This window comes from Pezoporus wallicus, unplaced genomic scaffold (assembly GCF_028554395.1).
Source record: "Pezoporus wallicus isolate ANWC-B61680 ecotype Strahan unplaced genomic scaffold, APGP_CSIRO_Pwel_v1 contig_10389, whole genome shotgun sequence".
NCBI lineage: Eukaryota > Metazoa > Chordata > Aves > Psittaciformes > Psittacidae > Pezoporus > Pezoporus wallicus.
This window is the reverse complement of record NW_026637666.1, coordinates 256,973-269,022: the sequence shown is the minus strand read 5'-3', so window position 1 is coordinate 269,022 and position 12,050 is coordinate 256,973. Positions and strand designations below refer to the sequence as shown.

General features: G+C 38.3%; 1 protein-coding gene across 1 annotated transcript in view; it reads left to right on the top strand.

The window, feature by feature from the left end:
* The window catches only part of USP32 (ubiquitin specific peptidase 32), a gene marked incomplete at its 5' end in the record, with an annotated part of 52,881 nt that overhangs the window by 22,606 nt on the left and 18,225 nt on the right, over positions 1-12,050 (top strand). The window contains 7 exons of the mRNA XM_057407143.1: positions 1,689-1,772; positions 4,160-4,221; positions 4,340-4,442; positions 6,209-6,401; positions 7,674-7,843; positions 8,537-8,677; positions 11,073-11,190. Coding sequence (XP_057263126.1) covers positions 1,689-1,772; positions 4,160-4,221; positions 4,340-4,442; positions 6,209-6,401; positions 7,674-7,843; positions 8,537-8,677; positions 11,073-11,190 — 871 coding nt within the window. The remainder of the gene's footprint in view (positions 1-1,688; positions 1,773-4,159; positions 4,222-4,339; positions 4,443-6,208; positions 6,402-7,673; positions 7,844-8,536; positions 8,678-11,072; positions 11,191-12,050) is intronic.

The window sequence follows — 12,050 nt, the reverse complement described above, 5'->3', positions numbered from 1 at the left end:
GAATTTTGTAAACCGTCTTTTATATATGAAGCTCAACCGAAAACACATCACCAACAAAATCAATTTGAAGCATACCCGTTCTGTTTGCAAGGCTTTGCTGTGAAAAATTAATACCAGTTTTAAATCTGATGCTCGACTTTTGTTCTGGAGAAACTGTTCTTTGTTTTCATGTTAGAAATGATCTTGTGAAAAAAGGGGGGCAGTGCATTAATGTATCTTATATTTTATGCTGTGGAAGACACATTATCTTCCTGTGCTAGGACAGAGTTATATTAATAATGTTATGCATTATCATTATCAGGCTACTTTGCTTGCAATAATATTGTATACAACCAGTGAGCTATATACCAGTGGTATTGTTTCAGAGCTAAGTATTCATGAAACTGTGGAGGCATCCATCATGACTGGCATGACACAGAGCAAAAAGCCTGAGTAGTTTATATTGTGCTTTATAGTTGGCTGTGTGTAAATCTTTAATTATGTTCTTGCTTTTTTGAGCACTATCATCTGCAAACAATAGAGAGGAAGTAGTTTCCATTATTTCATCTTTCGCTTCACTAATTAGGAAGAGTGTCTGGAAGCTATAAATAATTCAATAAAACCCATAAAGAATGCCTAGAAATATTTAATTACTTGTTTTAGTATTCGCCTTGCTTGCTTGTACTCCAACAAAGTGCTAGGCAAATGTTTTCATTCTTCTGTTACCAAAGCAGTAGAAATTGCAGCTTCACTGAGCTCTTTCTTTCATGCTTTAAAGGCTTTAGTGTCTGCTTTTTTCAGAGGGGTGCTTTGTAAGCAAGTGTATTGCAGTCTTGTTTCCACAAAGAGTTAAAGAAACTCCCTAAGTCTTCAGTATATCTTTAATAGTTGCATCATGGATGTAGTGCTGAAAGAGCTGATGGTGCAGTAATTACATAAATTATTTAACCTCTTTTCATATGTTAGATTTGACCTATATGAACTCTGGAGGAAATGGTCTGTAAGAAGAGGCAGAGTAACTGCCACTGCTGTAAAAGTGGCTCTGAATGATAGTACAATATAAGAAATTCAGATTGATCCTATCACTGAACTGATGAAAATCAGAAGTTCCGCTGACATTGGTCAGTGTTATGCTACTGTAACTTTGCAAGTGGTTAAGAATTAATAGGACTCGTGTTGTAAGGTAAGGTCATAAGGACTTGATAATCCAAAATAGTTTTTCCCAAGCCATAAAGTAGGATGGGGTTCTGAATGGATGCAAATATCTCTATGTGCAGAGGTTATTTGGACTATCAGAGTCCTAGCTTGTCTTAATCTTGTCAGGGCAATCACGTTGTAGGACACAAAACCAGTCACATACTGCTGCTAGTGGTTTTGTGGTTTGAGAAAATATGACTACTGCAGTAGAGCATGAATACTAACTCTGAAAAGTGGAGAGGAGGAGCAGAGGTTACATGCTGCGCACAGTTCATCCTCTGGACTCTCAAAGCTTTTTGGTTCTCTCTGTTACAGGTTGCCTACATTATGCTAAAACTGCATTTTTTTTTTCTTTGATTGCATCAAATTTTGTTAGCAGAGTGGTAGATGCTACTTTTTATCAACTCACTGGCTTTTGCCTGTTATGACACATTTAATGAGGAGTGTGACAGAAATAGGTTAATGGTTTGATGGTTTTTCCTTCCCATTTCCTTCTCCTGCCTTTATCTAAGCTTGGACACCTCACTCTGGAGGACTACCAGATATGGAGTGTGAAGAGTGCACTTGCCAATGAATTTCTAAATCTGCTTTTTCAGGTATGTTTAGAGTCAATTTAAACTCGAAAATTATGGCAAATAATTCATGAGCTTTATGTGTGGCCACAAAGTGCAGTGGCAGCATTTGTGTCACCATGCTTACTGTTTCCTCTCTTGCAGTAAGTCATGTGGGTTTGCAATTGTGCATTACCTTGACAGAATGATTCTCTACTTGATTATTATTCTTTTTAGTGTATGGAGATGCCTAATTTGTTAAAGTGAACATAGGCTACTGTTTATGCAGTGAAATTTCAAGTGTATCAGCAGTTACGTTTCCCATTAGAAAAAGGCTGTTCTTGACCAGTTCTTGCAAATCTTTGCTGAGAAAGGGACACAAGACATGAGAAAAGGTGTTGCTGACTCTTTGCAACCACTTTCCCTTTATGTTTTCTGTTAAGGCCTTCTAAGAAACCTTTCATTGTTTTCTTAATGAAGCAGTCCTTGAAAGCTGTGATATCATATCAGTATTGTGTTGCCAAAGCTGAGGATTGTGTGCTGAGTTTGGTTTTAATTGAGCTTGAATTGGATTTTCATAATTTATTCATGTTTTAGCACTGGCTCACTTTGTGCAGAAAACACACCCCTAAGAGTATTTTCATTCCCTGCAGTTTGTTCCTTACCCGTTTGCTGTTGATATTGATACTTTAAGTAATAATACTCCGAATGGAGCCTTGAAGATTTGCCCCAATTTAGCATTCACCTCCAGCCCATATGGCAGTCTCACCTCTTCCCAGGAATATCAGGGAAGACCAGTGGGCTCTGTTCTCATCTTACCAGTGAAGCTTAGATGGTTACAGGGTCAAATTGTAGCAGAAACGTATTTTATCAGAGAGAAGCTGTGTGGCTTTTACAGTAAGTATGGTTGCACGCAACTCATTCTCCTGGTTATGGCCACAGACTACTTTATATACTGTATTTCGAACTATACTTTTCCAAGAACTTCAGAGCAGCTGAGGGAGAGTATTCTGAGGCCATCAACACCATCACAGCTGAAAAGAACAAAATCAGAAAGTTCTGCAGATTCTTTCTATCTCTGATTGCATCGGGTTTTGCTTACATCGCAGCCTTCTCAAGAAGGGCTGTCTTTATTTTTGGACTGTCTAGCATTAAATATCCTATCATAAGTTTATATTCATGAACTAACAAATATCTGAGCAAGACTGAAATAGAAATAACGAACACTTCATGATAATCATAATTAAAAGAAATATATTAAGTGTAGCATCTTTTGATAAACTTTATCCTATGAGGCACCCCCATCTCATGCTGCGGGCTCCGTAACACACTCACACGGGGGACAGAGTCTGCCATTGATTTGTCTGGGCATCTATTTAAGCTGTCATGAGCTTGTGTGTCTCATCTGCAGACAGAAAAGCTGAGTAGTCTGAGTGGAGCGCCCTGGAAAGCTTGTCAACAAATTGGTTTGTTTGTAGCAGGGTTAGTTTAGAGGAAGAATCTGATACTGGCACAGTGCTCCATGAGTTTAAAAAGAAAACGCTGGAACCAGCTGTGTTGTGTGTGCTGGAAAATCTGTTGCTTCCCAGCAGCGAATGGCCTTTGTTGTACTCAGAATGTGAAATGGTCTCTCACACTGTAGTATAAATTTAAATAAGATATCTCACCAGTCATTAGAAATCTCCAGCTGAGACGCAAATTGATACCCTCCAAAGAGACATAAGGAAAAGACTATAAATCATGTTATGAGCAGCAACCAATTTGAGAACTGTCTCGCAGATGAGACAGCTGACCCTCCTCCTGCAATGGGAAACAAAGGCTCCTGCAGAGTCTGCTCCTCTCTGCTCAGTGCTCCCAGCCGCATGCCCTGTGGCAGGGAGCTGCTGGGAGAGCCCAACAGAGATGTACTCACTGCAGCAAGGCCGGGATGGTTTTCCTAGGAAGAGAGGAGTAAAATATTAGCCATCTGGGGCTGCTGTCTTGTCCTTGGGATAAAATCCCACTTTCCATTTTGCTTTTTTTTTAACCTTTCACTTAGCTTCTTCCAACCACTTGCATTCCTCCCTTTCCTCATTCCCTCTCTCCAGTACATACAGACACCTTAACTTGTTGTATATCTGATCCATGTCAGTTCCTGTGATCTTTTGTAGCATGCGCTTCAGCCCTTAAAGTCCTGAAAATTCATTTTCTGTTCACCTTAATTTGTCGTGGGGCATTTGTCATTCTTGGTATCTTCATCTTAACAGTGGGAGCAGGTTGTGAATCTCACAGCTCACAATACTGCTTTTTTAGTGATTCGTTTGATTTTAGGTAGTCTTGCTACATGATTCAAAAGAATTTTCAGAAAAGTCCCATTAAAGCTGTTCTTTCATTTGCCCAATGCTTGTTTCATACTGGTTTGGTTCTTAATAACAATTACTTTCTTCTTCCAGGTGTGTCATATAGTTCTGGGGCTACGACCTGCCACTCCAGAGGAGGAAGGGCAGATTATTAGGTACATGTTTTGCTTAGAATTTTTAATGAGTTTCAGAATCACCTTTTAGTACTTTTCAAAAGGATTGCAATTTCCCTGTTCCAGCTGGTGCTTCATGTTGTTCCTTCTTAATGTGCAGGGGCTGGTTAGAAAGAGAAAGCAGGTATGGCCTTCAACCAGGGCACAACTGGTTTCTTATTGCAATGCCATGGTGGCACCAGTGGAAAGAATATGTCAAATATGTAAGTATAATAATAATAATAGTGTACTGAATAAGTGGTTTCTTTAAACCTGTGAATGTGTGGATGGAAAAAACAGCGTGGAGCAAATGACTGCTTAACCAATAATGCTTGAAATTAAGCATCTTCTGTCTGTTAGTGGCAAAGAATTGTTTTACTGAATCACTGCCACGTGGTGAGATTTTCGCTGTGATTTTATTAACCTGTCATCTCTTTTTGTGCTTGCCTTCATCATTCCTGCATGTCAAAATATTGTTTGATTAAAAACATACTCTTACGATAGTACTTCCCTTAAGTTATTGGATCCATTTGATAATAAAGCTGCCTGTATTGGTTCTGACTTCGCTTGGGCCACAGATACACACTTGTGCATTTTCTGGACAAACAGAGGAGGGAATTGACATACTTGGTTTATAGGCAATGATGAAAAGTAGCCCAGGACCTGGTGGTGATCAGGGGGGTCCTACTAAAACCATGTAGGCACAGAGTGCTCTTTAAATACTCTCCAACTTAAACTTTCAAGTTAAAGCATCACTCTGATTTTTTTTCAAAAGAAATCATATTCAGTAAATTTAGTAACAGTTGAGGTGGAGATAAATATTCTTTGCAGGTTACACAAAAATAAACTGTTTCTCAGAAAAGTTTGATATAGTGATAATCATCAAAGTATTTGAGTTGTTTTATAAATACAAATAACTAAAAATAGTCAGAAAATGCAACGTATGCATTAAATAACAATGCGATTACAGTTGTTCTTTATGCTCAATGAATTGGACTAATGATGGCTTAAATGCCTGAAATAATAGATAAGATGATCCTTGTCATAGTATAAGTGCTCAGAGGTGCACAAGATCTCATACCAAATCCTTTGCATAATAGCACGATGCCATTAGTCATCCTGTCAGCCTCTCAGCAAAGAGAACACTTGGAATTTCCATGAAACTTTATAAATGATTACTGTAATTCCAACATATATTTCAGTCTCATTTTTATACTTTTAGCTGTACTGCACAGTTTGTCATTTGACAGAATATTCTTTAGTGATGGGGTAAATAGGGCACAACATAAGACAGGAAAAATCCCTTTTTCCAGTGATGTTCATTACATGGATTTTCTTTTTTCCTCTCTAAAGCTCAGTGAGGCTCCCTTTTTCTTCTGTTTTCTCATTTATTGCCATTTCATGTTGTGACTGGTGCTGTAAATTGATTAAGATTCTTCTTGCATCTTGTCTGTACTGGTTAAGTTACACTTTTAGAGGGATGCAGGTCTTTTTCTCCCCCTTTATCTTGCCTCATTTTGAGCCAGATTGCCCTTGCAGTGCTGTTTCTCCAAAGGAAACAAGGGAACTTTGTTTCAAAACAAAGTTAGGGAGGACTGAATTGTTGCAGGTTTGAGGAAAGAATGTTTTTGTTGTTGTTGTGCTGGTGTTCTCATTTAACCATATGAAATTCAACAAGGACAAATCTTCATGTATTTATAGACAGTAATTACAGCTGTCTAAAATGGTTGTCTTTTCATGGATTGAGATAGAGGAAATAATTCTGGTATTTTGCAATTTTTATATTCTACGGAAGAGTTGATTCCACTGGTTTAACCATTTTGGCTGTTTGCTTCTGCACATGTAGAATTTTACTTTGTTTTTCCTATAAAGCTCATTTGGGACATGCAGGAGTGGTCATGCAGGCTGTGAATTTTGGTGCTTGGTTTGGCTGATGCTTAAATGTCTTTGATACTGGCTTATCATTTTTCTACTTGCCTACCAATTTTAGGATGCAAACCCTGTTGTGATAGAGCCTTCATCTGTCTTGAGTGGAGGTAAGAATTCACTCATAGCTGCTGCTGCCAATGCTTCAGAACAGGGAGAAGACAAAATGGGAGGTCTTAATTACTTCAGTGCAACAGAAGAAAAGTGTTCAGATAATATTTCTACTGCATCAGAAGCCTCAGAGACTACTAGCAGCAGTAAGCATAACATCTTATTTCCTTGGAGGTTTAATGTAGAGCAGGTTTTGAGAAAACTACATACTGCATGGATTCCTCCAGGTGAACATCACAGTTTAGATTGCAGAAGTGGCTTATGCATGGACATTGGTGAACTACAGGGTTTTTCAGTCTGTGGTGGATAAGAAACAGCCTTGTTTAAACAGCAATTCGTCTGTTACCTTATGATTAGTTTCCAGAATTGTTTCAAGATTTACAGGTTTTTGTCCTAGCATTTATTTTCTGAGTGGACTTTTTGTCCCCTCTTCACATAAAGTTGTTTCTAGGTCATACCCAACTGGCATTGTGGTGTCTTGCAATGGGATGACCTCAGGTAATAGAGGAAAGAAGCAGGAAAAAAAGTTAGGAAAAGCACCCTTAGAGTTTAACAGGATGTGATCCAAATGTGTGTGCAGACATTTGGAGCCATCTTTGTGAAAGAAGAGATTTTAGTGATAATTTTCAGGCAGTTCTTGTGAGAATTTGAGATTTATCTTTATGAGGCAGCTGAATGTCCATTTTAAGTAGATAGATTACTGTGGCTGTTTCTGGTGTGGGGGTGAGGGGAGATGGACAAAGGGCAGGAAGGGAGACAAGGTTTAGGTTAAAGGTTCTTTTTTCTTCTGTTTAGTGTTCTGCGTCATAACCAAAGGAGATTCTGTGAGATAAAAACATTTGCCTTTTCCAGGAGAAAAACTAAAAATAAGTTGTTATTGCATATATATATATGTATATAGATATATATATATATATATATATATGTATGTATATATATATGTATATATATATATATATATGTATATATATATATGTATATATATATATATATGTATATATGTATATATATATATGATATATATATATATGTATATAGATATATATATTTGGTTATGATGTAAGATTTTCAGGAGCTTGATACTCAAACATCCAGACAACAAGCAAATGCTAAACACATTTACTCACACAAACCTAGTTAGGCTGTATCAAACCAATATTTGTGTAAGTATTTGCTTTGGTATTTGGATTTTGTACATCCACTTCTTTTCTGAGAGTAACAGCATATTTGTCACTGTAGTTTGGAAGAGTTGCATGTTTTACTGAAGTATGAAGGATAAAAGCTTCATCAACAACCTTCTTTAAAAACAAACAGAAAAGGGTACAAGTGTTTAACTCATTCCTTTATGGTTTATGGAATCATGAACTGAAATTGAGGTTTTTTTGGGTTTGTTTTTTTTCTCCTGTATTGCATTACAGATAATCTTCACCCTGGCACACCAGGGACTGATTTTGCTAGGCAGCATAATACTTCAGACAATAATAACCAGTGTTTCCTTGGAACCAATGGGAATAATTTGCTACAGCTTAATCCTCAGAAGCCAGGAGCGATTGATAACCAACCCCTAGTAACACAAGAACCAGTGAAGGTAAATGCATCGGAGTGATGTGAATATAGGAAAAATACCTTTTAGCATCCTTTCATCACAGCCTTTTATTTCTTTCTTGTTTTCAGCTAGCAGCCTAATTCTGAATTAACACTGATTTGTCATGTAACAAAATTTGGGTTTCTTAATGTGTTTTACTTCTGAGGCTACAAGAAAGTGCTTTGTAAGAAGAGAATCTTTCAAAATGTTCTTAAATGAAACTCAAAAATTAAACACAACTTTCAGGATTTAAATATTTTAATAATTGAACACTTCAGTGCTTTCAATCTGAGTTTATTGCTGTTGCAAAAGCCCAAAATATAGGTAACAAAATAGTAAAGCAAAACTGACACTTGTTCCAGTATTCATGCAAGCAGAATGTAAAACACAGACCAGCACCATCAGTGATGAGCAGGCTTGCATTTCTGTGTGCAGTTGTCAGTGTAAGTGACACGAGAGAGAAACGTATTACAGGTTTTATACTGGGCAGCTTTTTAGAGAAAGTAAATAGTGAAACCTGAGAGTTAATTATTGTTACATTTCTATACCAGCGTTCAGTGTGAAGAGCAGTTGCTAATTACTACTTAAAAGTTGTTTTAATAATTACAAAGTGCTGTGTGTTTGTGAACTAAAATCACTGTAGCTATGTACTGGTTTTTCCACTTAAGATGTGACAGCATCCCTTCTTGTTTCAAGGCTGCGTCATTAACAATGGAGGGTGGAAGACTAAAACGATCTCCACAATTGATTGAAGGAAAGGACTATGTAATGGTACCAGAACCAGTTTGGAGAGCACTTTACCATTGGTATGGAGCGAATCTGTCCTTGCCCAGGCCGGTAAGTTGTGAGCGTAGACACAGTTTACTTGCCATAACCATCAGGATAATGTAAACAGCCTGATGTACCTGAGGTCTGCCAGTTGCACAAGGTAGTCTTTTATGGTCATCTCCTACATCATCCAAAATGGATAGTGTAAATGAAAAGCCTTGAAGAGCAAGCTGGGGAAAAGCAGTCTCAGAAATGGAGATGGATAGAAAGCTGTGGATGTGTACCACAAGGTTTGTACCACAATCCTCAGGAGATACTGCAGTAAGGCAGAAGTGGTACTCAACTGATCATGATTACTAAAGCAGGCAAAAGTAAGCTTGAGATCAGATTAAAAGAGTTGGCATCAAAACACTCATCTTTAAAAGCTAAGGCCTGCAAAACCGCTGAAATGAAAAGTGGGACCCCTGCAGCATTGAAAATGCACCTCTTCTCTCTTAAATTTCATGAACTGGGGGGGAAGGGAACAGTTGCTGCCCTTTGTATGCAGTGTCATAGAAAGCACAATGAGTGAGATTTGGTGAAGATCTAAAAAGCAGAAAGCAATAGGTGATCCTAGTGACCAAAACCAGGCAAGAGTTATTCCTTGTCAGAAATGTTGTTCAGAAGCAACAATTGTTTGCAGGAAAGTTTAGTTAAAAAAAGAAAAAACCCTTGAACTGAAATTGCTTTTTGTGACTGACACTGGTGTTTCCTATGTTCAAGCTGTAATATCTTTAGTTAACAATTAATTTTAGGCACAATGCAGAATGTATTGCAGATTATAATGTTCAGATGTTAAAGTGCTGTATATGAAGTGGAATTGACCAAGTGGGCTCATAATCAGTCTGTGTTATCCCAGTGAGTTTCTTTTTTTCTTTTTTTGAGTGCAGTTAAAACAGTAACAAGATTTCTGATGGAGAAGCAGTAATTACACAGCAATAGCCAATGTTGAATCATACCATTTACTCAACTTGTTGAGCTTTCTCTCTGTTTCTCTGTGTGTTATATTGCAAAACGATTAACAGGTCATAATCATTTGGAGCTAAACCTGGCATGTCTTGAATTATTAATGTTGAATTTATCAAAGCCAGGCTGATCTTAGAGGCAGGAAAGATGAAGTAATTTGGTCTGTTCACTTGAAAACACTGGAAACTTCCTTCAGTTTCTGTTGAGGGTATTGATTCCATGTAGTGGTTGGTGTATTCTGTGTCAGGTAGCCTCTTACAGGAGCTACACTAAAAGAAAAAAGGAAGTGAAGGGATTTTTTGATGGTAACAGTGGAGATTAAGTGGTTGATGTTACAAATATTCAGTGTCACAAATGGGAGGGAATTAGCTGTGTGATTTTTTGATGATTTGGTCTGTTAGCTGTAATACTGGCAATTATTTTACAGTGAAAAATCACTGGCTTCTGTTACCCTCCTCCCACATCTTCTCCATGGAAACAAACACCTTTCATGATCCAGAAAAGGGCATATCTCTTTATACAAGAACTGATGTGGTTTTTGTGATGGGGTCATTTGGAAAAGAGAATTCTGTTCAGAATGATGAGAGGATTCGAGAATCCTGTCTGTAAAAGATTATAAGTAATGTATGTATAAACTGTAGCTTTTCAGTCCATAATTAAGGAATAGCTTGACATTTAGTTACTTGCAACCACATATACAGGCACTCACAGTCCCTGTCTCCCACCCCACAGTAGGGACTATTATGTTGCTTCTTTCCAGAAAATGTCACCCTTGTTGTTATTGGAACTGAAGCTTAATGCACTTCAGTGCATTATAGTGCTTCTCACAAGTGAAGCTGTTTTCTTCTGCTTCACATAGAGCAGAATTAAAACAAAAATAGGGAACATTACTGCTGTTTATGGATGTCTGCATTTGGATGTAGACAGCAAAATCATCGTAGAAATGGTGACTGAAGAGTTTTTTCTGTCAATGTATAAAAATGGAGCAGAAGTAAGCTTCAGCCTGTTCTTACAAAATGAAGGTTTTAATTCAATGCTATCCTTAAAGTTCAGAACAAATGCCTTCAGCATGTGTGGTTTTTCAACAGTTGTGAAACTTTTATGTGGAAATACACACTGAGTAGAATTAATGGGCTTCATTGTAGATTCCCATGTATTTCAGGAATTATAAAGCTGTGCTCTCCATGGTGTGGCACAGGAATCTGTGCTCCACTAAATAAGATGTTTGCTTTGAAAAATCTGCAACTAATAAGTTTCAGTAAGTGCTTGGAATTGAGTAAATTGCTATTGCTGTGGGTATTTGCCTAAGACCCCATAAGAAGATCAGAAGATTTCTCATAATAATAAAACAGAGTTGATATTTTTAACCATCTGCTTTCATCGTTGTTTCCTGTTCCTGTTGGCATCTCCTACCCATTTGAACAGCAGCCTCTAAACTGTGCTTTAAAATCTCTACTAGGTGATCAAAAACAGCAAAACAAATGTGCCTGAACTAGAGCTATTTCCTCGCTACCTGCTCTTCCTGAGACAGCAGCCTGCCACTCGAACGCAGCAGTCAAACATCTGGGTGAATATGGGTATGATGAGCCTGAGAATGTTTCCTCAGCATTTACCTAGAGGTAACTTAAGAATGCAGCAAGAATACAAGTGCGCAGTTTCTAAGAAAGCGAGACCCACAGCTGTATAGAAGCTTGCTGCCACTGTGCTTGTGCACCAGCTAATCAACTGAAAGGCACAATCAGCATTTGGTAAAGATTTAAAGGCTTTCCTCCTATCTTCTCTTGAAAGGAAGAGGCATGAGGGAGCATTTTCAGGGAAGCGAGTTCAGTCGCCTAGTTACTGCAAATAGATGTGAGATGAAAGTGAGAAATGAGCACTGCATAAATGAACAGCTGAGAAGGGCAGGTCTGGTTAGTCCTGGTGGTAGTTAATTTTGTAGCCATAGGATAGATGCAGCTGAGCATTGGGGTGGGTGGGTGTATCTGGTGTATAGTAAATCATAGCATATCGAGTTGGAAGGGACCTGAAGGATCTTCTGGTCCAGCCTTTCTTGGCAAAACAGGGCCTAGACTAGATATCCCAGCACCCTGTCCAGCTGAATCTTAAAAGTGTCCAGCATTGGAGAATCCACCACTTCCCAGAGAGATTGTTCCAAGGGCTGATTGTTCTCACTGTGAAAAATTTTCCTCTTGTGTCCAGTTGGAGTCTCCCCTGGAGTAACTTGTGCCCGTTACCCCTCATCTTTTCCATGTGATTCCGTGTAAATGGGGAGTCTCCTTCTTTCTAGCTATGCTTTAAATACCGGAACATGGTGAAAAGGTTTCCCCTGAGCCTTCTTTTCTCTAGGCTGAACAAACCCGGTTCACTCAGCTTTTCCTCACATGGCTGCCCAGTCCTTGCATCATTGTGGCCCTTCTCTGGACCCTCTCCAGCCTGT